This window comes from Syngnathus floridae, chromosome 5, assembly GCF_059516105.1.
Source record: "Syngnathus floridae isolate MCC-2025c chromosome 5, RoL_Sflo_1.0, whole genome shotgun sequence".
Taxonomy (NCBI): domain Eukaryota; kingdom Metazoa; phylum Chordata; class Actinopteri; order Syngnathiformes; family Syngnathidae; genus Syngnathus; species Syngnathus floridae.
The window spans coordinates 12,193,218-12,219,146 of record NC_142417.1 but is presented as its reverse complement, the minus strand read 5'-3'; the positions used below and the strand labels follow the sequence as shown (position 1 = coordinate 12,219,146).

The following is a 25,929-nucleotide window of genomic DNA, read 5'->3' as shown; positions in this document are numbered from 1 at the left end:
TAATATTTAAACCTTTGTCTGCATTTTATTCATAATTTTGCATACATAACAGTAATGGTTTATTTTTTGGATCTCTTAAACTACACTACCCACAATTCCATATAGCAAACAGGAAACAGTTCGGCCGGCACGTGTGTTTGTCATGGCGGGCAATACCATAAAGATGGTGAGTTCAGCGAATGACACTAGTAGCAGCGACGACGAAACGCTCAAACGATGTCAAGAAGCAGTTTGGGATGCGCCAAAAAGTGGCACGAGTGGTAATCTCTTTTTTTTTGTTTCATCTTAATATCAATATAAACGTTTAACAGATTCCAACGCGACAGCTTCAAGACCTGCTTGCCTACTTGAAATTGAGTTCAGCAACACGGATGAAAATTTTGTTGCGATTCATAATCGAACGAACGTCATTGTTTGTGTTTCTAAATGAAATGCACATTTCTCGGCTCGCTCATCTGCTTATGTCTGTCTATTTCTAGGAAATGGCAATGCCAAACATTCAAAACGGTAAGTTAATCTTAAATCTGTGCTCCCTCATTTAACCTTCATGTTTAATGACTCGCTTTCCCCAATCTAAATATATTACGGTAATTAAACAATTATAAGCAATGGAAACTGGCCTAGTACGATATACGATGCATAATTTAAGTTGCAATTTATAAGTTATAATGACTATTATAATGCTGTGGGTGGGAAGCATTGTAGTTGCTGAGCATGAACACGATGGCAACGAGCTCCAAGTCACCCAGGGGTTTCAAAATCATGTCGCCAAAAAGTTGGGACAATTTCTCGACAGGTAAACTAAACGTTCTTATTTCTCTCAGCTTCTAATCAGTATAGTATGATTAAAATTGTAATCCACACATTTGACTTAGTCGTTTGACAGAAATCCAGATTGACATATCAACCTGTAAGACACCAGAAAAATGTGAAGATGATGATGGTAAAGTTCCGCAACATTCTTGCATGCATTCTATGAATTCTCTATGTTTTTATTAAATGTAATATTTTTCTTTCAGGATTTATTTTGTTCTCCACATCAGTCCCAGGACAACCAGCTGACGATCCCCCTTCCGCCGTACGACGAAGGCCTATTCCCAGCTCAAGGTTTGTATTGTTACATTGTTATTATTGTTCATTTTGTTTGCAAGACATCTTGTTGTTGATGGAGCCAAGGAATAAGCAGACTGAAACTAGAGTGGATCTTCAATTCAAGGTCAATTGAATATGGATATGACTAACATTTATGGATAGATCTGCCTCCAAAACTACACAAATACTCAGTGTAAATGTATCACAAGAGATGTCTAATGAGATAGGGAATGGACTGAATAAGATTTCTGCTCAATAATGCAACTATTCACACTCTTTTTGGTCCAGTGACAGCGATAGTGAGATGGAAACAAGGTTGAGGGAGGCCGCTGTTTCACTGGTAGATCTCTTACCGTCCTCGGCCCTTGTTTCATCACAAACGGCAACAGCACCTCCTCAGCCGGAAAATAAAAAGAAGAAATCGTCTGAGACGGATGAAGACAATGTTGATAAAAAGAAGAAAAAAAAGAAGAGGAGGAAGAATGCTGAAGATGCTGGAAGCAAGGATGTGGACTGTGACGGATCTCCTTGCGCTCAGAACAAGGGTGAGCATGCAGGCTCAAAGGAACATCACAAAGTCAAACGGAAAAACAAACTCTCAGAATGTGACTGAAATGAAAATGCTTCTTTCTATAATGTCAGAGCATAAAAGAAACACAGTTAAGAATGTTGTCCCATGTTTGTAATTGTCAACATATAGTGTAAAATGCTGTTTAATACTATTGCTTAGTTTGTTACAAGATGTTCAAAATGTGTTTATAAAATGCATATAATATTGAGTTCACATTTTAAGTGAATGAGCAATTTCCCAAGATTATAAAAAAGTATTTAAATATATATATTTTGTTAAATTTGACGCTTTTCTGCATAAACATAAATCTGAGGGGTTTTTCTTCACAACCAACATTCCAAACAGCTCCTTGGTCACGTCGGTGTTGGCGAGGCATTGCTTGGGCACTGCACTACTGTGCTGGAGAGACCATTTGTGCGGGAATGTAAGAGCTAATGTCTGTTGGTGAAGGGGGCAGGAGGTGAGACTGGTGACTGTCGGTTGTCTGGGAATTGGGATACATCTCTGGGCTCTGGCTTGATGCTGTTGACAAATCATGACATTTACTTTTTTCCCAATTAAGAATCACAATCAGAATAGAACATAATACTAAAAAGGCAATTCAAACTGCCCCAACCTTATTTTTACCATCAGCTAGTAGCAGTAGCCTGATTAGGTGAATGGGAAAACTGATGTGACCTTTTTTTGCCCTTGTAATAAGCCTCAAAGTTCTCCAGCTTTTTTTAACACGAATCACGACGCCTCTGCTACAGGCTGGAAAGCCCCATATCACAATTCAACCTGCTGCGTACCTGGTACAGGTGTGTGAGCCTGCAGGTGCAGAGAATTTTCCTGTAGTGAAGGATCTGTGTGCTCCTCTGGATCTGCTGTCAGAATCTATCCCCCCAAAAAAGTGGCATTTGCAACATTCAGGTACACGGGCATCATTCAGGTCTTGCTGTCGTGTACTTGAGGCAAGTCACCTGTCTGACTGATGCAAGGCTGGTTAGTGTCCCCAGACTGCTACTGTCAGTGATGACCATGGCTTGAGACAGCAGACTGGACGAATGGTACTGAGGTGAATCTGTCTTGTACACTGCAATTAAAAGCAGAATGACATGCCAGTTTCCTTCAACTGCGTGTACTGCTGCACTCTTACTGTGACTTGGCAGCTGTGCCATGGTCGCCATAAATGGACTGGCACCCATGTGACTCTGGAGCTGCTGTTGCATTGGCTGCTGGGCGTGAAGTTGCTGCTGGAAGGAGATTGGCTGCAGAGTCGTGAAGCCGCCGCCCATGTTGTTAATGACGGGTACCGTTTGAGGTTGCGTTGAAGCTAGACCTGAGAATGAACAGAGGAGTGTTAAAAAGAATCAAGGAAGTCATTTAACACTTTAAGGGTAGAGGTTACCAATGAGAAGTGAGGACTCTCCTAGACTCATAACGCTGGGCAGAGAGGCCATGATAAGGCCTTGTGAGGATGCAGAAGAGGAGGACAAACTGTGCAGTGAGGTCAGAGTGCTTACAGGCGGCAGTGGGCCTCCACTGGAAACCTAAAACCAGATGGCCGGCAACATGATCGCTATGGCCACCAATTAGTCAGCAACATGGGAGGTGGGGGGCACAGAACACGGGACACGCTCTCACCAGTTTGGGGTGGTGGCTCTCAAGGAGTGTGTGGCTTGGCTCCAGCTGGACAGGACTGGCCACAAGACGCCCCACACTTTCCCCCCCGCTACCTCTGACTGAATTCAGGGTGTCGCATTGGATTTGATGGCTGTATTTGGCACCTGGGATGTAACAGAAATCACCAACCAAACACCTTTTGTCATTATGGATATGTGTATTATTAAATGGAGCACTCTAAGAAAGACAAATTTACACTCAAGGTAAAACTAGTTCATATTACTGAGCTCTGGACTTGAAGAAAGGTTGGGGTTGGAAGAAGAAACCGAGTGGCTGGTGAAAGGACCATCAAGAGCCAATTTGTGCCGGAAGGCCTCCTCTTTTCGGCGGTTGGCAAACCAGTTGTACACCCTGACCTCAGTAACCAGGTTGGAGCCTAGGCCAGCAAGCTGTGAAGGAGACACCCCCCGCTGCAAACATTCTGCCCTGGGGGAGGAAGAAATACTGAGTTGAGCGGAAGTCAAGTCAAAAATCTTTTTTGCAATAATATGCGCTCCACTAGTTGAAACATGGTGTTCTGATTAATATTTTATTCACATTAATTATGAACGAAGGGGTAAAATAAACCCGTTTTTAATCCATCTCGGGAGGAAGCCAATGACATCACGGTGTCAAGGGACTCGGGTAATCATGGTACCAGCCATCTGGAGAAGAGAAGCCACCGGCAGCCATTTTACGTTGCCACTTGCGAAGTCCACCTATCTCGAATTCAGTGATTTCCCTGCCACATATTAACTTTATTTTTTATCTCTACAGCAGAGATGCCATCGTGTATGGCATACGGTTGAACCAATAAGTCTGTGAAAAGCGCTACATCTAGGATCCAAAATAGCTGCCTACTGTTTTGACAAGTGGGGGCGCATAGAACATATTGCAAAGACAGTTTTTGACTTGAATTCCTTGTTAATGCCACATTGAATGTGGTGAAAATCTACCCTTTCACTTACAGAACACATTAATCATATAAAAACACCACGTGTGTCCCACCTGTTACACTCCACCACTAATCCGTCTCTCTCCTCCTTGCTGGGGTTTTTTTGTCGTTCATAAGCGTGGAAAAGGATCTGTAAGGAAGCAGGGCCCCATTTGAATCTGTTCCTTCGTCCCCTCCTGGAGTCTTCACCTGCCTCCTCCATAGACGTGAGCCCGTGTTTGGCATTGGTGAATTCTAGCAGATAACGGTTGCACACTTATTTTTTATTTGCACTCTCAGAGAATTTGAAATGAGACATTATGGCTCTTGCAGCTCTCCAGCTGCTTGTGTACTCACGCTGGCTGATTTCACACTGCTTCTTGACGTACCAACTGTACAATGCAGCTCTCTTCTGGTTCTTCATCGGAGTGCCTTTGTTGAGATGCTGGGAGAGATGTGACTGATTGAGGCCTGTGGACTCTACCACTTCTCTCTGAGGGAGATTGTGTTGCTGCATGTAGCTTTTCACCATTTTTGCAACATGCCATGGGTCCTCCCTGTTGGAATCAGGCATACGTCACATGCACGATAACTATTTACACTTGCAATCACACCCTCATTTCGAGTCTTCAATCAACCTGCATAATGTGGATGTTTTTGTGGAAGGAAACCTACGCAAGCACACAGAGAACATGCAAACTTATACTGACACCACACAGGAAGGGCTGACTTTTTTTTTCTAATCCCTTTTTCTATGCAGCGCTTGTTTGGATTGTGATTTGTGAATGTAGCTGAGTTTTACCTTACATTTTCTTATACGTTTTACCAAATCTGAAATATTTCAGCAGGCTGTTTTATATTCTAAGAATATTGAGAATCTATAGACTTAAAGAGAAAGAAGATAATTCTTGCAACAGCTGTCAGACGTGATCACAAGTAGTCCAGGAGCATTATTGACAGAGAGAGATAAGCGAAAGCACACATGAGCAAAGTGCAATTGCTTCACATCATCAACAAAAATGGCTTAAACATACCAGGCATGGAAAGCCTTATTTTAAAGTTGCTCAAATTAAATCAGTAACAAATAAAAAATGTACAAGTAACACAAATATGAGTGGTTCTATAATGGCATTCGGTTTGAAGATAAATATTATCCTTTATACAGTATTGGGGGATTTTTATTGTTTTAAATCAACAATTCCGTTTTGAAATATTGTTGTATTCAATATTTCAAGCAGACAACATATTAGAAGTCAGTTATTCAAATGTGGAGATAGCTCACATTTCGCAATACAAACATTGACTCAGGTCCAGCCCTTATCCATTAATCTTCACCTACATATGTGAGTAGCTTATTTATTAAGAAATGTTCACAGAATAATGATGGTGGTGGGTAATTAGTAACTAGCAAAGGAGGAACCCTCTTTAAATTGGCTTCAGCCGTCAGAGTGACACAGACGGGCAGGAGAAGGAGGGAGCATTTGGGAAGAGAGTGGAACCGAGCTTGGGAGTTGTCCCTCAATGAATATTTGTTCTCAGCTAGAAAAGCGGCATCAAGACATTTTCAAGATATTTTCCTACTCTTTGGGAGGAAACAACTCTGTGTGTTGAAATCTACTTACTGCAGGAGCTGCTCCACTTCAGTCCTCAGTTTGGCTGCCTCTTCAGGAGGAAGCTTTTCCAAATCTCGGTATATGGGTGGATTTTCCATTTCTCCCTCCTCGGAGCTCTCCTCGTCCCCCCTCTCTCCCTTGTCAGTTCCGTTCACCCTGTCCCGCTCCAGTTCCCCCATTGCGTGGATCAAGACATCTCGAGACAGGCCTGATTCCAGCAGGGCCCAGATCAGCTGTTCCTGAAGGGCCGTCAGACGGCTGGACCTCGCCACGGCTGCCCCTGCCCTTTCCTCACCCTCCATTACTCTGATGCCTTACCTGCTCTGGCTTTGCAAACAAACTCTCTGCTCTCGTGCTGCTTACACACTGCAGAGCTTTGCCATATGGACAAAGATAGGCGTCATCGTATCTTCAGTTAAGAAAAAAAGTCTCAGCTTCTTTCTATCTTTTTCTTGATATTTGTCTTCCTCTCGGTTAATCCTGAGCTGCCTGGTTTTAGCTCTCCACCTGCTGTTTAGCTTTCAAAGGTCAATTTTGTTTTTTTTTAACCTTCTTCCTCTTCACCGCCTCCCCCCCTGCCTTGAACTTTGTCCCCTCTCCCTCATTCCCCAACGGTGACTAAAGTGCACTTTAACAAACAATTAGTCCAAAGGAAAACAAGCAACAATGATACAGTCTCCAGTCGAAGAGGCAGCACATTCCCTCTCAATGTAACAAAGTGATGTAAAACCCCCGTACTAATACAAATAAAAGCACAACTATGTAACTACACAGGGCCTTTATCCCAGTTTTAAGATATGAATATTGAAAACTATAGTAGTTGTGGGATAAGTTTCCACGTTGCAGTTTGAAAACATTTGAGACAGTAAATTTAACTCCTCCTGGTCATCACTAGAGGGCGGTAGTGAGCCGCCCATCCGTCAAATGATCCTGGAAGTTTAGCGCGTCATAATCATTTTAATGATATACAAATAAAAATACAATAATAATGATATACAAATAAAATAATAAATGATAAAATAATATACAAATAAATAACGTTTTCACATACAGTTGTGCTGATCAGTTTAGTAGGCCTACATCTTGCCAGGATTCGTAAAATGTGTATCATTAATTCTTTAAAGAAAACATCAGCGATAAGGCTAAACACTTTTATAATATTTGTAATGATATTCAAATTAAAATACCGTATAAGGTATTTCAGAATACAGTAGCACAAAAAGCTGGTGTTATTGGTGACATTCCCTAAAAATGCCAAGATTTCACAAATTTAGCCACGGCTTGTAAGAGCACATCGAACAATAACATTGCTTTTGATAACAATTCTTTCATTTTATAATCCAAGTTATAATCTGAGTTTTTTGGCAATTTAATAACATAAGTAATATTATAAATTTACTGATATTTGACCATGTAAATAAATGATTGTAAACACTCTTCACATATTTTACCCTCTACTTAATGTTATACTTCTCCCAATGCCGATGACATTGATACCCCCACACTTCCTTGTCACTTTTTTTTTCCTGAAACAATCTTAATAAGCATGGAGTTTCTCAAGATCACCCATGCTTTTGTGTTTTACTCGGCAATGAGATTCCTCCTTTCGTTGCAGACTTTCTCACTTTCTTGCCAAATCTAATGATGTGATTTGCAACCTCAAGATTTCGTCATCTTTGGGCTCATCAGTCTGCCAAAGAAAGTGTACAAGTCAAAACCAGCGTAGAATAAAAGTAGGGCAAATGGAACGAGAGAATGCCTTTGAGACTTAAAATCTTTCTTGTTCTTTCAGTGTGAAACACTCACTTTCTCTGCTTCGATCACCTTATACCATTCTCAGGTTCTGCCCATCAGCACCTTTTTGTGTGGAGCTTCTGTTGCCCCGCCCCAGCCTTGGGAAAAATGGCATTATACTGTATTTGGATTGGTAACAGAGCTCTCAGTATCTTTCTGAGACATGCCACTGACCTGCAATTAAGTCCCATTGTTACTTTACAGAGAAAATTCCTCACCAAAGCGGACAGAGGACACTGCTGTGACGAATTCTCCCGCGCGCATGCTGCGTTTATCGAGATTGGCCACATGCAGCACACATATATGAGCTTGCATTTTCCCTCCCCAGCAAGCCAAAAGCAGTGCTGATTGGTAATGAGATGCAATTCACACTGTCCATCTTTCATTAGTGAGACTTTACAGGCTGTTTCTGTGTAATCACTACTAGCTCTCTGTCTCCACATCCTCTTAGACCAACCCCCCAGCACACCCCACTATTCAACCCCATTGATCATGCATGCAGAAATTTAACCATCCCTTCATTCATGTCCAAATAGCCCTTGTCCCACTTCCAGTGCTTCATCTGCTGTGAAGGGCAGGCAAGTTAGCAAAATGGGCACTGTGCACTATAGCAAGACCATAAAACAAAATCTCTGCTTGCACAACCTTTACTATACACTTTATGACTGCTAAAGAAGCTATATGCTATAGCTATATGCAAATGTAGTCTCAAGGCTGATTTTTTCTTTTTTTTTGCATGCACCTTACATCCTGCAAGTCAAAGCTGCCATTGTCTTTGTGTGAATTACTTTGGCTATTGATTGGTCTTAACATTGGTTACCAGGTCACATGTTGAAGCAGTGTTGAGAAGATTAGCTGAAGCTGGCTTTGGCACTAATTAAATACTTAAAGTCCAGCAGTGAATGAGAACAGCACACAGGGCTCCTGTTAGAGAACACTGCATCAGCTGGTTGGCAGCATTTGGGGAGTATTAAAACTTAAAACTTGAGGTTGCCTGAAATCTTGAAATGCTTGTTTCCCAGTAGAACACTTAAAAAGCAGCCTCTTGATGCACTCAAATTGAAGTGCTTAACTCGAATTGGAATTCTTTGAATACCTGATAAGTGAGCCTGAACTGTCAACAACCCAAAGAAATAATTATAGTGCTTCTGTTTTTGTTTTTTTTTCTTCTCAATGTTTTACCAGGGAAGCCAATTGAGAACATTTTCTCATTTACAATGGCGACCTGGAGGCACGGTGGGTGAAGTGTCTTGCCCAAGGAGACAACGACATGTGACAGAGCTGGGATCAAACCACCAACCCTCCGGTTGCCAAACGACCTGCTCTACTGCCTGAGGCACAACCGCCTGTTTAATATAAAGATAGCTTAATCTTGACTTTTGTTGATTCACTTGACTGGATGTGATGTAAAAAGCCAGTTTGCTGTCCACTTAAGATTTTCAAGGCCTTGCATGGGCAGAGTTCGCAGAACACTGACTGATTGACTGAATTAATGAAATCTAATGTTATCCATATACCGTAAACTATTTAAAGCAGTACATGCAGCCACGAGAGACGCTATAAAATGAAGACCAGAGATAAATATTAGAATTTAATTAGTAAATTATGGATGTAGGCCTGAACTTCTGATTGTCTTTAGGCCGACAAAGAACTCCTTGCAGACCCTGGCAGTTCACTAATGAAATCACTGCAACTTTGTTCCATTTCTATATTGTCTTAAAACGCAATCTATAACGCGTTCATCTTATTTTACAAGTTCTCACCGGAAGCGGCTTCCTCGCTCACAGTGGCTTTGCCCCGCGGTGGCGCCGCGTCCCTTGGCGGAGGGATGAGGGAGAGACAGCAGCGTGGACGGAGTAGAGGACGAGGACGAGGAGGTGGAGTCTGTCCCAGCCCGCATCTGGCCCGCTCCCCTCTGACACCACGGGCCAAACCCGCCCTGAGCCTCTCACTCACTGACCGTCTGTTCCCCCGCACGCCTCGGCCCCGGACACCCTCGGCTCAGCACCAGCACCCGCACACACGCGACCAGGACACGGAATGGACACGGAAGGGAGCCAGAGCACCCTGTCCACCACGGACTCCGCTCACGACCCCTGGTAAGTCAAAAAGAAAACTTTTTTCCCCCCCTCGCACATGTTTTGTGGAACAAGCCTTGCATTCTGCGGGGAGGCTGAGGAGCGCACACCTCCACACTGGCAGCCTTCATGTACTGATCATACACCGAGGTCCAGTTTCATCAGCAACTTTGTTTGTTTGTGCTGTGCGAGTACACAAATATTCACTTTACTCAATCCCACTGCATGCTTTTGAAATGATCCTTTTTCTTTTCACAGCAAAATGTTCATAGGTGGACTCAGCTGGCAAACAACACAAGGTACATCTTTGAAAACGTGTTCAATACTCTGTATGAATTAAGGCAAAGAAGCATAAACTGTTTGGAAATCTGCATCTGCAATCTGCAAAATCCACTTGCTAATGCTGAATTTGTTTATTTTCGTTTTTCCCTTGGACTTGAATGAATGTACCCTTTCAGAACTTTTATACTTGTTTGATCTTCAATGTTGGTTTAAAGAGTGGTGAAAATTTGTTATTTCTAATTGAGCTGTTTTTTTAATATATATTTTTTAAATGTGTCAGGAGTCTTGCTGGTAATTTTAACTTAATCCTTTTTAATCCCTGGTTACTTTTGTTTGATGAAAACTACAAATTCATCTCATATTTCCTTCTACTCCGCAGCACCATTCTCCACTAATGTGTCCCCTTGTTGTTGCTTTGTGTCCCAGAGGGTCTGAAGGAGTACTTCTGCAAGTACGGCGAGGTGAAGGAGTGTATGGTGATGCGAGATCCGATTACTAAGCGCTCGAGGTGAGCTTGGCGTCTGCTCTGAAAGTTTATCTGTCCTCCGTGATTCCTCACCGCTCATAACATATCATTACGCGTCGACATAGTTTTCACTGTCATTAATACCCCCCCTCCCCCCTCCCCGATGTCCGCAGAGGCTTTGGATTTGTCACCTTCGTGGATCAGGCTGGCGTGGACAAAGTTTTGGCCCAAACCAGGCATGAGTTGGATTCTAAAACAGTGAGTTCTCTGTCTTTACTGGCTAATCTCATTGCCCGCTCTTTGATTCATGGATTTTCTAAGACTATCCCATTAAAGTTCGTACATTTGGTTACCTACGGGCTGATATTCTCAATGTTCATTGCGAACGACTGCAGCCGTTCCTCTGATTTGGATGCTTTGCATGACAAAGTGACAGCGGAGACACTTGGGACAATCTCTTTGCTTTCTGCCAAACATTCAGCAAAATGTCAGCCGGTGTCAATTTCCATAGAAACAAGGGGAGTTTGAGCTGCTTGACTTCCCCCTTTGCCATTCTTGGATTTGCTTCTCCAGAGAGAGAAGCAAACTTTTCTTCTCTGTCTGCCTTTTCTTTTCTGTCCCAAGGGGTGGAAATGACCTCCAGAATAAAAGTTTCTCAGCAGAACGGGCAAATGCAACCTGAGACCACCAAGGTGTGACGGTTGCACCAAATAAACTTCTTGTAACACTTCCAAAGTGATAAAGTTGTGACAGGTTATTCCACCTGCACAACCCTAATATGTTGGGATGTTTTAATCGCGCATGAGAGTGTATGTGTGCGTCAGTGATGAATGTGGCCCTGTTTGGGAACAATGTGACTCCGTTGGTCGCCATAGGGACCACTGCTCCCACCTCTCTCTCTCTCTCTCTCTCTCTCTCTCTCTCTCTCTCTCTCTCTCTCTCTCTCTCTCTCTCTCTCTCTCTCGTCAGTGGGAGTGGTGATGGCGGCGGCGGGTTAGTCGCTGTATTGAAATAAGGATAGCACACTTTTTTGTCTTTGTGCGCTGAGCAACGCACCGACTCAATATAACTGAGGCAGTGGGGAAGAAATTAAAGAGAAAAAGTTGCACCAGACACTTCAAGAAAGCACACAGGCATGAATTAAAGTGGCTTTTTTTTTTTTATTGGCTATCTGTTCGGCTCTTTAGCGTCACTTGCAGGGACAAGGTCTGTGACACTTTGTGCCACGGTGGTTGGACGCCACTAAATCGCCATGGGGTTGGTTTCCATAGTGACCCCCCCTGCTTCCCCACAGTTGAAGAATGGCTCTGTCACAAAAGAAAAAGAGGCCGATAACAATGCACATCATTTACAATTATTTCTTGGCTACCGCAAGACAGTATAAACAGGCACAGTCAAGGTGAGTGAAGGTCATTGAGTCCCGCTGCCTCACGATAAGCACATTACACAAAGACGATGACTCCATTTTCTTTTTCCAAATCTTCAACTTGACACTGTTAATGCTGCTTAGCTTCGTTGGATGGGGGGTGGGTTTAACTTGGCAAGAACTCTAGACCAGCCGAAGAGGATGGATGGTGACTGGAGGAGGACTTTTCTGGAGGCCGCTCACTCCCCCCCCTAGATACAGACAGGTTATCCTGTTAGCGAGGGGAGAGAAAAGGTTCTCCAGTGGCAACAGAAAGAATGCGACATGCTGTGACCGACTAAATCGCTCGGGTGCTGCCGGAATGAGCGGACCTTTGCACAGCAGTGAGGCTGCCGAGCAAATACACAATTTATTACTGCTCTTCGTGCTGCGGAGCAGATAGTGGCAAGTGAAATACTGAGATCGCATAAGCAGATCGTGGCCCTCAGCTTGCTGCCATCTCTAAACTGGGTTGGTCCCATATTAACTGCACATTTGTTGAGCAAAGTTTCCAGTCACGCCACTCTCTTTGAGGTCCTGTTAACTATTTCAGTGCCACAGAAACACAACAGGGCGGGCGGGTAGTCGTGATGATGGAGGGGAAGGGGGTCGACCCTTGTCTGCGATTATTGTGGCTCTCCTAACTAATAGGATTGGAGTCAACAGGCTTGTGTTGGTCCTCGAGAGATTTTGCGAGCTGCCCAATCAGTGTGCTGTGAAGAGTGTGTTCGTATGTCCAGGCCAACTGTTGCGCACTGCAGCTGGGATGTACACTGGGTAGAAAACGTCTAATAGTACCCCAAGTTCAAATGCCAAATATTTGTGGTATACAAAAATGAGACCAGAGTGAATTTTTTTTTTAAAATGCTTGACACTAATATTGAGATCTAAAACCAACATAAAAATATAATAAATAGAGGGTGGAAGTAACAACATACACCCAAGATAATATGTGTGAACACCTTCTTAGTAGTGAAGATGAGGCTATGTTTAGAATGTATCAATCGGATTCAAGTCATGTTAAATTGTATTCAGCACACAGCTGCCACCATTCAATATGCCTCCAAATAAAAGTCAGATGTTCTGGTAGAATAGCGCAAGTCGTGGTCTGCAGTGAGCCTCTACTTTTGTATATCACTTAACCTGGCGTTTCAATTAAGGTGTGTCGACTTTTTATATCCACTTTAAATGGCAAGGGGATTGCTCACATTTCCTAACCCTCTCTTGCAATTACGTCCAGCTTCACCTCCATTACTTTGCAGTAAGGTTTGGTCTCTGCTTGCATGAGGCTTCGAGCTGCATGCCTGCAATGTGTGAGATGGAAAATGTGCTAATTTTGACTTTTTTTTTCCCCCATGTTGCATTCATCTCTCAGCACTTTTCTCCACCGCACAAATCACTTTCATTAATACAGTCATTGTTTAATGCCCACTATTTCCTTCCCGCTCATGTGCTGTGTGCTGCCCTGTTTGATTTTGTTTGTTTGTGTGTGTCTGTTTTTGAATGTGCACAGGAGTGTTGGCCATCAGGAGGGTTGGTGACCGGAGGTGACTATCAGAGTAGTCTAGCCACTATAGAAACTAAACAGTAGACTCTGCATCTGATCCTCCAGTCTTAGCCTTTTAGTCTTCTCACTTTTTAGAAGAGAAACCAAAGCCTGTGGCTATCTCGACTCGTATTCAAGTAGAAACACGCTGTCGTCCTCATTCTGGTAAACGCATGTGATTTACCATAGAGGCTCTAGCTGTCTACCGTACTGTAGTTTAACTTTACCCTCTCATGGTCGCAAACTAATCTTAGCGCTGTACCGCCTCACCATCTGTTAGTGTAACGGCGGTTCAGTGTGGAGTAGTCTAGTTGATTTCTACTTCAATTAGAGCAGCATAGACTTCGAGTAAATGTAACCTGTCTATATTGACATTCTGGCATGGTGTGATGCTCTCCCTAACATTGAGAAATAAATAAATAGACAAATAAATAAGTGGACTCAGGAAGTACAAAGGAGAGCAACATCGGGAATCGCAGATGCTCACAACAAAGCGCGCGTGGCCCCGTAGACGAGCTCGATGCCGTGCGTTGTTTTCGTCACCGAAGGAAGGAGCCAAAAACAAACTAACACAAACAAACAAACTGTGGTGGATCAACTGTCGCTGTGGTGTGATTGACAGCTCCCTCTCCTCTGTCCTGTCTTCCTCAACCTGGCCACCGCTCGCTCTCGCTCTCTCTCTGTCTGACACACTTCCCCCGATTCCTCTCAGGCTCTCCTCACAGAGGTTAGGTGGGTTTGTGATTGTGGTACCCGTGTGAGATTCCAGGAGCTCACATGTCACATGGTGGTGACGAGAGAGGCTGGGGTTCACTGGACATTCCCAGGCATTCCACCTGAGCGCCACAACACACACACACACACACACACACACACACACACACACACACACACACACACACACACACACACGCACACACACACAGAGGAATAAAAAGCACAATCTAAATCTTAGGTTCACTCACAGTATTCAAAATTCAACATTATGTGCCACTTTTTCTAACATATCAGGCATCCCAAACAATTGGATTGAAAGTTTAAGTAAAAATTTTGGTTTGAATTTGTTACATTTAAAATGCTCACACTGTACTTTATCATTGTGGTCTTATTGCTTATTTAAAAAAAAAAAAAACTGCATTGAAATTGTAAATTGTGAAAACAGTTTTGCAGTTTTTTTGCCAGTTAATTTGCTTCAATAGCTTTTGATTTCTGTTAGAAACAGGCCTCCAATTGTCTTTTGCATATAGCCAATCAGTGACATCGTACTTGCCGCTAGAAAACTGAAACAAGATGGAAAGATAGAAAAGACTATTCTGCTTCGCTAATAATGTTTTCCCACTCTGTTCTTGTCATTTAAATTGTGATGTATTCTTCTTATAGAACCTACCCGGTGGCAGTGCTTTACCACGAGACTGTTAGCACTAAAGTACTATTCAAGAACTGTGTCTTAGCATGATAAGCAGAATCGATAATCTGATTAATTTCCATCGCATGGGTGATCTTCTATCTAGTAAAAAGGCTGAACACAGGGAAAGAGCTTCCCCGCATGGCTTTGTTCACAAACAATCACTGATTAACAAAATAGGTATTTTTGGAATTGGTCATTTATATGATATACTGAAAGGTGATCAGGTTCCATGAAACAACATGTAGCTTAATTAGAGATTGTGCATGTTTGTGCACCCAGCAGCCTTTCAAGCGCCCCTCACGGCACATCACATCACTTAACAGACCTCTCTGTCTCTGTATTATCTTCTATAGATTGATCCTAAAGTCGCGTTCCCTCGGAGAGCTCAGCCTAAGGTGAGTTAAATTAAATGTATTACAAATTTACGGGGACTGTCTGGTAATATTCTGGGTTATAGCCTTCAAAATTTAATGAACGTTTTAAATGTGAACCATTATGTGATTGTTCATTAATTAAGTCTCAAAATTGTAGTTGTTACTAATAGCAAATGAAAGTACATTATGCCTCGTCTTGGCCGTTTTGGGGTGTGTCGAGTTAACACCTGACCAGGTGAAGAATAACCACAAAGACCTAGCTAGCTAGCGACATGTGGTTAAAATAAATCAAATAAAAAAGTACAAAAAGGTCTGTCATGAAGTGTGATAGCATTTTCCCCAAAGCAAAAACCTGCACAATTGGAGGAATGTGTATAAATGACATCATATATAAACCAGATATGTTGAATCATACGAATCTATCTATCTAAGGAAGTTAAATAATTTTTAAATAAGATTGCCTTAATACCCGATACAATGTTACATGCACTTCTTGTCATACTGTGTGACTTAATGCTATCAGGATCTTGTAATGAAGCTCAGACGTGAGAACATGCTGTCCGGTGTCATAGCTGTAAATCTGGCTGATCGCTTTTCCTACTGAGTACCAACAGAAATGCATCCAGGCAACCAACTTCTTCTCAGAATTCATTACAATCCCTATTTAAGATTTTCTTTCATTCAATCTTTTTTTTTAATGATACACAAAAACAACAGATAATTTGGTGACATGCTGCTTGTCCTGCTTGCTGTGAACAATCCTGTTAGAAAAGCCCAAAATAGTTACAGGTGTTAAGTGCAGGCTGTACCCAAGCAGGCCTTTGTGTCACACAAAGTGGCTTCTAAATTAAATCAGCTCACATACAAAGTGATGTAACAGACGAGCATGTGAGATGTTTTTTTTTTTTTAAGGCCGAAACATTCTCATATCCTCCTACCAAAAAGAAAATCCTTTATTTGTGCTGTTTTTGAACATGTACTTGTTTGTTTATCAATGTCTATATTTAAAGATTTAAATGTAATTATGTTTCTTTTTGTAGAATGTAATCCTTATTAGGGGTGTTGGGGCAACAGCAGTATGTCTAATAAAAAAAAAAAAAGGGATAATTCTAAAAAAATTTCACAAAATTTTTTTGTTAATGGAATTGACCTTGGTGATGTTGTATAGAACACCCAAAATTGACTGTCGTGAATTCTTGTTTTAATTGCTTAACAGTTAGTGACTCGCACCAAGAAGATCTTTGTGGGGGGCCTGTCGGTGAACACCACCATAGAAGATGTCAAGCAGTACTTTGACCAGTTTGGGAAGGTGAGTGAGCGATTGTTGGAATGCCGTCGCAGCCTCGATCGATGCGTTGAGGTGCACAAAGTAATCCTGATGCAAATCGCTTTTTCATTTACAATGACCAATTATCACAAATTGATTCACCAGAGAAAACAGACGAGTGCTTGGAAGCAAAGGAGTTACTGTGAAGAGGAAGGCGAAAACGCGGGGACAGATTGGAGAGGGTAGCTGGGGAAAACTAAAGAGGCCGAGGGGCAGCGGGCGAAGTTTGGGGAGGGGTACTTGAAGAGTGCAAAGGGGAGGAGGCGGTGGGTGAAAAAGTTTTGTGGCGAGTGTATGGTGATGGTGAGGAAGGAGGAGGGATTATCAGAATCTGAATTAATCTGATGTAACAGCTGCTCCTACCCACAACCCCCTCCTGACCCGTTACCGTGGTGACCTGGCTTGCCCATTGTCCCTAAGTAATTCTGTGGGTAAGGGGGTTTTGTTCTGAAGGAGGAGGGACGAGGTGGTGTTAGGGGGTGTTTGCATGGGCCTGTGTGTTTGGTGGGGGTCAACTCCAGTTTAGAAATTATTTTTACAAACTTGACTAATTTGCCAAAAGTTCTTAACATATCGGCTAAATGTTTGACCTGAGGTCGTCGGCCACGTGTTGGTCCGTTTTCATACATTTTCATATATTTCCACGCAGAGTTTTTTTTTTTAAGAGGCATTGCGCGGAGAATAGACGACGGGCCCACAAAGGCTCCAACGAGAGAGGGAGGGCTTGATTGAGAGAGCTTGGTGGAGGCGTAAGAGAGGGAAATGGGGCAAAGATGGGGTGTGGGGGAGATTTACAAAAACCCCTCCACAAAGACAGGCAAATATTTTGTTAATTTGGTCCAGGCGATTCCCGCCCTTCAAGAACTTTCCAAGTAACAGGTGGACACAAATCTTTCCAACTTTTTCAAAGTCAAACCTGTCTGCCATCCATCGTACCTCCAACAGGGTGTCACATTATTTTCGGTGCCAAAGGTACGGCCTCCCGGTTCCCCGAGCTCCCATCTCAATCATAGCAGCTAGATGAATTTTGCCGAGAGAGATATCGAGGGATGGCCGGTGAAATGTGGGCTCCAGCCATCCATGGAAGTTCCTGATTAGACTGCCTCACTGGACCTTTTGTGTCCCGTCATGGCGAGGACAAAGGAGTGCGGAGAGGGATGGGCAGGGGATAACAGGGAAGATGAGAGGTGGAAAAAAGGAGAAGAGGGAATATTGTCCAGTGGCACACTATTAAAGTGCTCACACTTTGAAATATTGAGCAATGATGTGCAAGTGAATACACTTTGCGGCATTAAAACAAGAGGTTGCCGGATGTTTTTCCCTGCTTTTCCTCCCTCTCTTTTGTTGACTGTGGGATCACATCTCTTTGACAAAGTGTGTCCTGGATGTCTTGACACAGATGTGAGGCACCTACCACTAGGCTTCTTGGACGCGCAAACTTGCTCGAGCCGATAAAACGAGCAGCTCTGTGCGATAGGCCAACATTTGCGTGGAGGGAAGCCATGATTTGAGGTCCGCTTTCACACTGACACTCCTCGCTCACCTTTGACCTTTCTCAAGGCAAACTGCCCTCGGGGCCTGATGGCCACACGTACACACTCTCTCTCTCCCTCCCTCTCTCCCTCTCTCTGTTGGCATACACATTTTGCACGCGTCAGTATGGATCATATCCACGTCAGCATCCAGTAGACTTATTATAGATTAAGAGCAGACTCTGATTCATTTACCAAATGTTCGCTCATGCGCAGCCTGCGATTAGAGCGAACTTACACAGGTGGAAAAAGAGCCGGTCGACTTTCCCATAAGACGAAACTCTGGGCGTGTATGAATAGAATAGACACCTGTGTCTATGCCGTATAAAGGGAGGCCGGACTGGTGGGAGAGGTCAAAAGGAGAAGAGGAGAAGGAATTACGGCTGAGTGTGCCAACAAACAAAACCTCCCGGCCTCTTTGTTCTCCCTCTCCCTTTGTCTTTTTTTTCCTCCTCCCTTTCCACTTTGACCCAATGTTTTTTTCTTTCCTCCAACTCTCTCTTTCACCATATCTCCACCTGTCGCTATTCCGCTCACTATCAGCCCCCCCTCCCTTTCCCCACTTCTCTCATCGAGGCTCCACCTGCCTATAAAGATTCACCTTTCTACACCTTTCTTGTTTTGCTCTTTGTCTACTATCTAGCACTCCCCACTACTGCATTCATGAACCATATTTGATGTTGGCTTGGGCCCTTTCATGAGCACTTTTTTTTTTTGCACAGTTGCCATGGGAATGTCAAACTTTAGAGGGTAGGAAGGGGCCCGATTATGTGCTCTCCGAGGGGGATTGTGAACAGTGACTTGGGGCTTTGCATGCCACCCATTATGTGCATTGGGCACATACCCAACAAGGCCTTGCTCCGGAGTAGTCCTTCATATTTTCCTCTCTTTGCTTCTTCTTTCATAACCTGCCGCTTGCCTCAAGTCTCCTCCTCCCTCTTCCCTCCTCCTCTTTCTCTTTGCGTCTGTCCATCTGTTGCAGAGCCTCCCTGCAGAACTTGAGAAGGGCTGAGGTCAGGCAATATGCCGTGTGGCAGGAAAGAGAGAGCGCGTAGTGTAAAACTGTCTTGTTTGTCCTCTCCAGGTCGACGATGCCATGCTCATGTTCGACAAGACCACCAACAGACACAGAGGTGAGACGGGCTGACCTCCTCGCTCTGTTCATTCCCCACAACTCTTACCTTTCCTCTCAACCTCTTCCTCGAGTTACAACTCTTCCTCCAGTCCTTCCTGGATATCTATTGATTCACCCCCCAACCCCTGCAGAGCTCCTTCCTGTGGGCTGAGCTTGAGGAGACAAATGGGGCTAGTCTAATTAGCCAGTCCGTTAATCAGGATCAGGATAAAGCCTCCTTAAGCACCTCCTCCCCACCCTGGGACTGATCGATTATGACAGCCTACCTACCAGCTTCGCCCTGGCCTTCTGGCCAGGACGGGAGGGAGGAGTGGATGAGTGTGCGTCTGTGCGTGTGCGTGTGTGTGTGTGTTTGAGGGGGGGGGTTAAGCAGCTATTCCAACTGATTACTCTGACTATTAGCTGTATCAGTGTGCATAAAGACAGAGTGTATGTGAACTGTCCCCCTCATGCACTTGCCTCGTCCTCATCAGGGTTCGGCTTTGTGACGTTTGAGAACGAGGATGTGGTGGAGAAAGTCTGTGAGATTCATTTCCACGAGATTAACAACAAAATGGTGAGAAATTTGGATTTGTAATTTAGCATCAGCAAGTTGCCTAATTGCATGGTTTTTTTCTTTTTGGAAACAGGTGGAGTGCAAGAAAGCTCAGCCCAAGGAGGTTATGTCCCCCACTGGCTCGGCCAGGGGGCGCTCTAGGGTGATGCCCTATGGAATGGACGCCTTCATGCTGGGGATTGGTATGCTGGGTAAGGTTCCTATTGATCAAAACAGGAAGCAACTAGTAGCTGTTGTCCATCTGTGCTATTCCTTATTAGAAAGATATACATTGTTTTGGACAATTTAGTTCAGTGTTATTTATATGGTACCAAATCAGCATTATTCCAATGTCACACAGAACATTGTCATTATTTTTCCCACCTCAAATGGATGCCCCAAGTTAGGATCAGTATGATGAGTACATCATTGAGTGCCACACATTTATCATAACTCTGGCCCTTTAGCATTTCTTCTCTTCACACTACGAAGAACAGAAATAAAAAGTCTTAAGAATTTGTCAAGTATTCTATCGGCGCTCACGGTGGGCAGGTTTGTTCAGTTAACCAGACACACTAATGCTACCACCTACTGTTCAGTTGTATAACTGCAAGTTTTCAATTTCATGGGGTAGTATTGACAGAAAAATAAACCAACTCTTACATTTGCAGTGTGTAAATCCAAAGTATCTCCAACATTTTCCTTAATTTAATGATGTGCAAATCTTGATGACAAAAGCGATTTTTGATGCGCAGTTTGGTGCTGATCCAATTTGGGTTTATATGGTCTAGCATGGTGACCGAGTGCTCAGCACATGATCCGCCTAACCTAGTTTAATCAGAGGCCGGAGGTTCAAATTCGGACTTCAGCCTTTCTGTGTCGAATTAAAATGTTCCTCCTGTCCTTAGATGTGTTAGAAGACGGATAGGTGGATTGTTTGACACAAGTGCCAGATTAGATAAGGGAGATTGTCTTTTTTTTTTCACCACTAACCAGCATTATGTTGCAGTGCCATGTTGTCTGATTGTGTAACGCTGTGTATTGTAAGAATGATCGCCTCTAAACTGTATCCCTGATGTTTTCTTACAGGTTATCCAAGCTTCCAGACTGCCACCTACACCAGTCGTAGCTACGCAGGCATCACCCCCGGATATACCTACCAATTCCCCGGTAAACATAATACCCACTCACATCATTAAGCATCATGGTAATTTGATTTTCACCACTGTTAGGTGAGAAGCAGGACCGAATTAGAAAGACTTTAATTCGGCACACGCTTACCAAAAACGTCTGAGTTCTTATCACTAGAGCTGTTTCGAAAGCAAAGCAAGACGAATCCTACTAAAAACTCATAAGGCATTTGACAAAATGTCCTTGATTGACTCCAGTGAAAATGATCAATCATATAAAAGAAATGACGTTAATCTGTCCTTGAATGGTTTGAACTATTTTTCCTCTGTCAGTGTTGTATTTAGGCATACACATGCTGGCTGGAGGAGTTGCCATAATATGGAAGTAGCTGAGTTTCCCACAGCTGACCTTGCACATTCTTCAGCAAACTAGTTGAGCCTGTATTAACAGCGCCCTTTTTTTTCCTCAAAAGCTTGTCTACTCCGTACTGTGTAAGATATACAGTCACACATCGCAGGTGTCAGGCCAAATCCTCCAATGGCACAGTTGATAAAGTTATTTTCTTTTTCATGTCTATAGAAGTTTGGGTGTTATTTTTACAAATTATTGACGAAGGTGTTACTTTTATGAATTATTGACCAATCTAAAGTGGTGAAAATAGCTTGCTCTCAAATATGCCATTTTTGGGGGTCTTATGAAAAGTGAGGATTTTGGAGGTACAACACCAGCAATATATAAAACATGCGTGAACAGAAACAACTTACACTGAGGGTGTAAATTGCTGCTTGTAAATATCAGGGAGTGGATTCACATCTGCTTTGGTCACATGTGAATGTCTGTGTTAGCACTGTGTGCCGGTGTTTAGGCATGTGTTGTGCTCCCTTGCTATATCGCGCTTCATCATTCGCAACCCTGCTATAAATCGTGTTTTTTTAAGTGATTGTTACAGTAAAATACATACCCACAGTGACTATACTCACGCAGAACCTACTGTCATCCACAGCTCACACTAATACACTCACGCGGATTTGCATGCCAGCCATGTCTCGCCTCTTAAAGGACACTTCACTTCAATTCATACACTGTATTTGATAAATACAATTATGCTTGCATTTTTTTCCATGTTCAAATACATGTATGATGTGTTAAATGTGTTTTAATATAGTACACACATTTAACCCTTGGGAGAACTACGGGAGCTGTTCTAGTGTTAAGAAAAGTTTTTTCATGCTGTTTGTACTCTATATTTGGGATTTTTTGGGGTTTGGAAAATAACCTAAATATATATAAATAACATAATAATGGGCTCTACTGTGTTCGGCCAGTCCTTTTTTTACAGCCCAAATGACTGAATTGTACTCCTGTTATGTACATTTGTGCTTATACATTTATATACCAGGATATAATATTTTCAATACGGACAGTTTTTTAAAATATGAATTATGACTGAATGGAGACTGTATATATATTTTTCTTTATTCCTTTGTTTGCATTTTGAATAATAATTTCACTATTCTAAGATTCCCTTAAAAAGCAAAATTTATGAGCACGATGTCTGATTTGTTGGTTCATGCATATTTGAAAAAAAAGTAACCATAATGTCTACTTCTAAACCATTTTTCATTTAACATATGCCGCTTCTCTTTCCTCAAATCCTTTATGCTTTAGTTTGAGTTGTCCACACTTCCCACTTTGTGCTTGTGTTGTCCTTTGCTTACCTGTCAAAGGTGGCGTCTAGGACTCAAAATCACTCTTGATGTTTCTGTTTTAGAGTTCCACTTAGAGAGGACTCCCCTTCTGACTTCACCCCACCCCCCTGAACTCACAGGTTTGTCAGTCCCTCCTTCGGACTTTACAAGCGGCACGTTGCCAATTTGTCATGATACTCCCTATCATCTGATACACATACTTTTAGCTTTTACAATGACACACTTTATTTGTTTTAAATTTTAAATGTGGACCTTCTATGTCTTTAGCGATTCCCCTAACAGCGTATGGACCAATGGCAGCAGCGGCAGCAGCAGCAGTCGTCAGAGGTAAGATTCTGCAAAAGGTTCTTTTTTTGAAAGTATTTTAAAAAATCATTCCTTGATGTCTTTGTACTGTATGTCCTTTGCCTATATGTGGGGTGATTTTTTTTTCCCCCTCATTGTGTGGGGTGATTTTCTTTCCCCCCATAAAAGCTGACGTGGACATGTTTACCACTGTATTTCTTCACCTTTCCTTTTAACAAGACACAAAAGGACAATAATTCTTAAAGTTTTGTAGGTGGAATTCTTGTGTACAACTCAAGTGGCACAACAGACCAGGGTCTCCAATGTCATATTTTGTACCTCATAATGCACCGGCCACACATTTAATGGGAGATAGGTCTGGAATGCGCTCGATATAAATAATACAAATCGCTACAATGTGAATTTTTTTTTGAAGGCTTAGAATACTAAAAAAAAAGGGAACCCTGTAAATACGCTGTTCACAGTTCTATTAGCAATGATTTGTAGCCTTAGAGAGACTCAATTAAAGCAACAGCATAGTTGAGTCAGATTCTCTCATTCGGCACGTGATTCTGATATTGTGACGATACCTTCAGGTTCTACCCCATCTCGCACAGCTGGATTTTTGGGAACCAGCAGCCCTGGCCCGATGGCGGACCTTTATGGAACAGCTGGTCAGGAGTCGGCGGTCAGCAGTTACCTCAGTGCTGCAAGTCCCGCCCCGAGTACTGGATTCAGCCATGGTCTTGGGGTAAGTTACCACCTAATACACCATCCTACCCAAAAAGAATTCCTTTGCATCTGTTCTCACTCTTGCTTGCATAGTTCTTCAAATTAGAGCTCATTCAAGCTCACCCAACACAGAGAAGCAATATGTCATTTATTCCATCATAGTCAAATGAAGGTTTGAAAGAAGTCAAGGTGAACCTTTCGTGCTTTCTCCTACAGGGCCCTTTGATCGCCACGGCCTTCACTAACGGCTATCACTGAAAATGTGAGTTGTTATAGCAGCATACGGTACAGTACGAATGAATGTGACCTCTGACTAATGCAGCTTGTTTGCATTGCAGCGAAGAGTTGTTGACGGAGGGAGAGCTGAAGGTAGTTGAAGCTGCTTTGGAGCTGATCTGGCCCAAGCTCTGTCTACTTCACTTCTCATGGTGGGGGAAGCTGACACCCCACCTCCACCCCCATCTCACACACGCACATACAACCACCCTCTTACTATGGCAACCTCAACTCAGCCAACCCTCAGCAAAATCAATCTTTTTGAAAAGCCAGCAAACCATAGAAAACACATACAGATGCTGTATTTTTAGTGTTACTTTTTGGGCTTATGTTTTCCCATATTGATCGATCGCTTTGTCTTACTAGGTTATTTGACCTCTGAACCTGAATCTCCAATTGAAGGTTACCAACTGTACTGCAAAAAATGTCATATTAACAATTAATTTTTGATAATTTCTATTTCTTGAAAATTTGTCACGTGTACTGTATCCTTTGGTAGATTTTAACAAAATCTTGTTCTGCTTTACGCAAGGAAACAGGTCATTGGTCACAATTACACGGTAGGCCTCCTTGAGCTGTACAATGTTGTAAAATACTGTAAATATGACTTTTGTTCGGGGTTCTAAGAGGTGGGGGCAGCTACTTTTAGGGTCTGGGAGGCTTTAGAGAAGTGATTTGTTTTCTTCTTCTCTTCAGTCCTGATACGTTGGCAACTTTGACGGTTTTTAGTTTTGTGACCATCTCAATACATGTCTGTCATTGTTAGACCAGCCACAAGTTTGCCTAGGCATTTCTCAATCTGACACGTGAGTCTATTATTTCATTGGAAAGCTGCTGTGAGTTCAGCAGAGGGAGGTTGTGTCCTTGTTTCCTTTGACTTTTTGGAGGAGTGGTTACAGATGCACGTAAAAATGCTCCTTAGCTAGGAGAAGAAAAAACATACAGTTTTCTTACTTTGTCATATTGTTGTTTAACTGTGATATTTTTAAGATGTGAATATTGTTTGTGGAAGAACATGAAGGAGTAGTCTGTTGTGCAACCGTGCACACACAGACACAATCAAACATGCTGACGGCCGCTTCTCTCTGCTGGTTGTGTGTGTGTTATGTATTTTCCTAAACATTGACCTACTGTGTAAAATATGCACCATATGCTGTTTTTGTCTGGGGGAGGTATCAATGTTGAAAATGTGAAATTTTTTAATTTGACTTTGTAATAATACATTAACATATTTGTCAAATTCATTGCAGTATATATATATATTTTTTGAAGGTGGCTTTTTCTAGTCACCTTGACATCCCTCACACGTATCCACTGGAGGTCACAACTAAAGCAATGTGATGGCTATTTTTCGACCAAAATAATTGTGAACAAAGTGAATAGGATCTTGCACTGGCTGGCCAAATGGCAGAAGAACAAAGCACTCCACATTTAATAAAACGTTTTCATAAACACTCAAAGTGCTGCAAGCTACCACGGTAGTTTTGATGCTGTCTTTGATGAAAAAACAAACTTGTCAATACCGTTTCAGAATTTCCTGTCATGTTATTTCTTTGGAGAAAATAAAAACCTTTTTGAATTTCTTAATAAATTATTTAAAAACATTCTACGTAGATTGTTGGCTATTTTTGGACATAAACTTTTGTTCTTAATGTTTAGGAGCGGGTCCTTTTTAAAGAATATTGGTACCCCCACTGTAAGAATAAGTCCTCTGATGATTCATGATTGCGCTTTGTTTTATGACAGTGACTTTTTTAAAATCCATGTCGAGGAGGTATTATTGCCTCCACTTCCCAGCCTCGATCGTCCTGCGTCTCCCTGCTTTTAATGTCTCGGGGGATGCTGCAGCCCGTCATTAACAGTAGAAGAGCTTTCAGGATGTCTTGCCTGACATAACCTGCTGGTCTAGGAGAACACTGCAAGATTGCTCACAGACGCTATGTGGCGGAATTTGGGGTGCAACTGCTGAAGCACCTGCATGAGGAGGCGGAGTGCATGCATTGCGGGAGGAGGCGCTCGTGCAGTTGTACTTTTGTATTTTATTTGACTCGTGAATCGTT

At 42.7% G+C, this 25,929-nt stretch overlaps 3 protein-coding genes across 15 annotated transcripts; 2 read left to right on the top strand and 1 right to left on the bottom strand.

Moving 5' to 3' along the window:
- Positions 1–109: 109 nt before the first annotated feature.
- Positions 110–1,943, top strand: c5h12orf43 (chromosome 5 C12orf43 homolog). Its single transcript, XM_088377345.1, has 6 exons — positions 110–260; positions 480–507; positions 698–796; positions 876–943; positions 1,020–1,107; positions 1,381–1,943. The coding sequence occupies exons 1-6, from the start codon at positions 143–145 to the stop codon at positions 1,703–1,705; spliced, it is 726 nt and encodes a 241-aa protein (XP_088233471.1). The 5' UTR covers positions 110–142; the 3' UTR covers positions 1,706–1,943.
- On the bottom strand, positions 1,006–6,403 carry hnf1a (HNF1 homeobox a). The gene is made up of 10 exons (XM_088377329.1): positions 5,864–6,403; positions 4,599–4,798; positions 4,316–4,496; positions 3,552–3,754; positions 3,290–3,432; positions 3,054–3,195; positions 2,802–2,984; positions 2,626–2,738; positions 2,455–2,539; positions 1,006–2,185 (listed from the first exon to the last, which is right to left on the bottom strand). The coding sequence occupies exons 1-10, from the start codon at positions 6,154–6,156 to the stop codon at positions 2,055–2,057; spliced, it is 1,674 nt and encodes a 557-aa protein (XP_088233455.1). The 5' UTR covers positions 6,157–6,403; the 3' UTR covers positions 1,006–2,054.
- Positions 5,681–25,473, top strand: msi1b (musashi RNA binding protein 1b). 13 transcript variants are annotated; one of them, XM_088377334.1, is made up of 19 exons: positions 5,681–6,381; positions 7,470–7,587; positions 7,695–7,781; positions 7,853–9,525; positions 9,654–9,747; positions 9,985–10,025; positions 10,435–10,516; positions 10,648–10,732; positions 15,187–15,228; positions 16,424–16,516; positions 19,151–19,199; positions 19,675–19,757; positions 19,831–19,948; positions 20,826–20,906; positions 22,639–22,695; positions 22,814–22,903; positions 23,458–23,612; positions 23,810–23,855; positions 23,932–25,473. In XM_088377334.1, exons 4-18 carry the CDS (start codon positions 9,477–9,479, stop codon positions 23,849–23,851), a joined length of 1,161 nt encoding a protein of 386 aa, XP_088233460.1. In that variant the 5' UTR covers positions 5,681–6,381; positions 7,470–7,587; positions 7,695–7,781; positions 7,853–9,476; the 3' UTR covers positions 23,852–23,855; positions 23,932–25,473. The 13 variants fall into 13 exon arrangements, with proteins under 13 accessions (XP_088233460.1, XP_088233458.1, XP_088233463.1 ...); XM_088377332.1 differs by having other exon boundaries at positions 7,470–9,525; XM_088377337.1 differs by having other exon boundaries at positions 5,681–7,999; positions 9,436–9,525.
- The last annotated feature ends 456 nt before the right edge of the window (positions 25,474–25,929 follow it).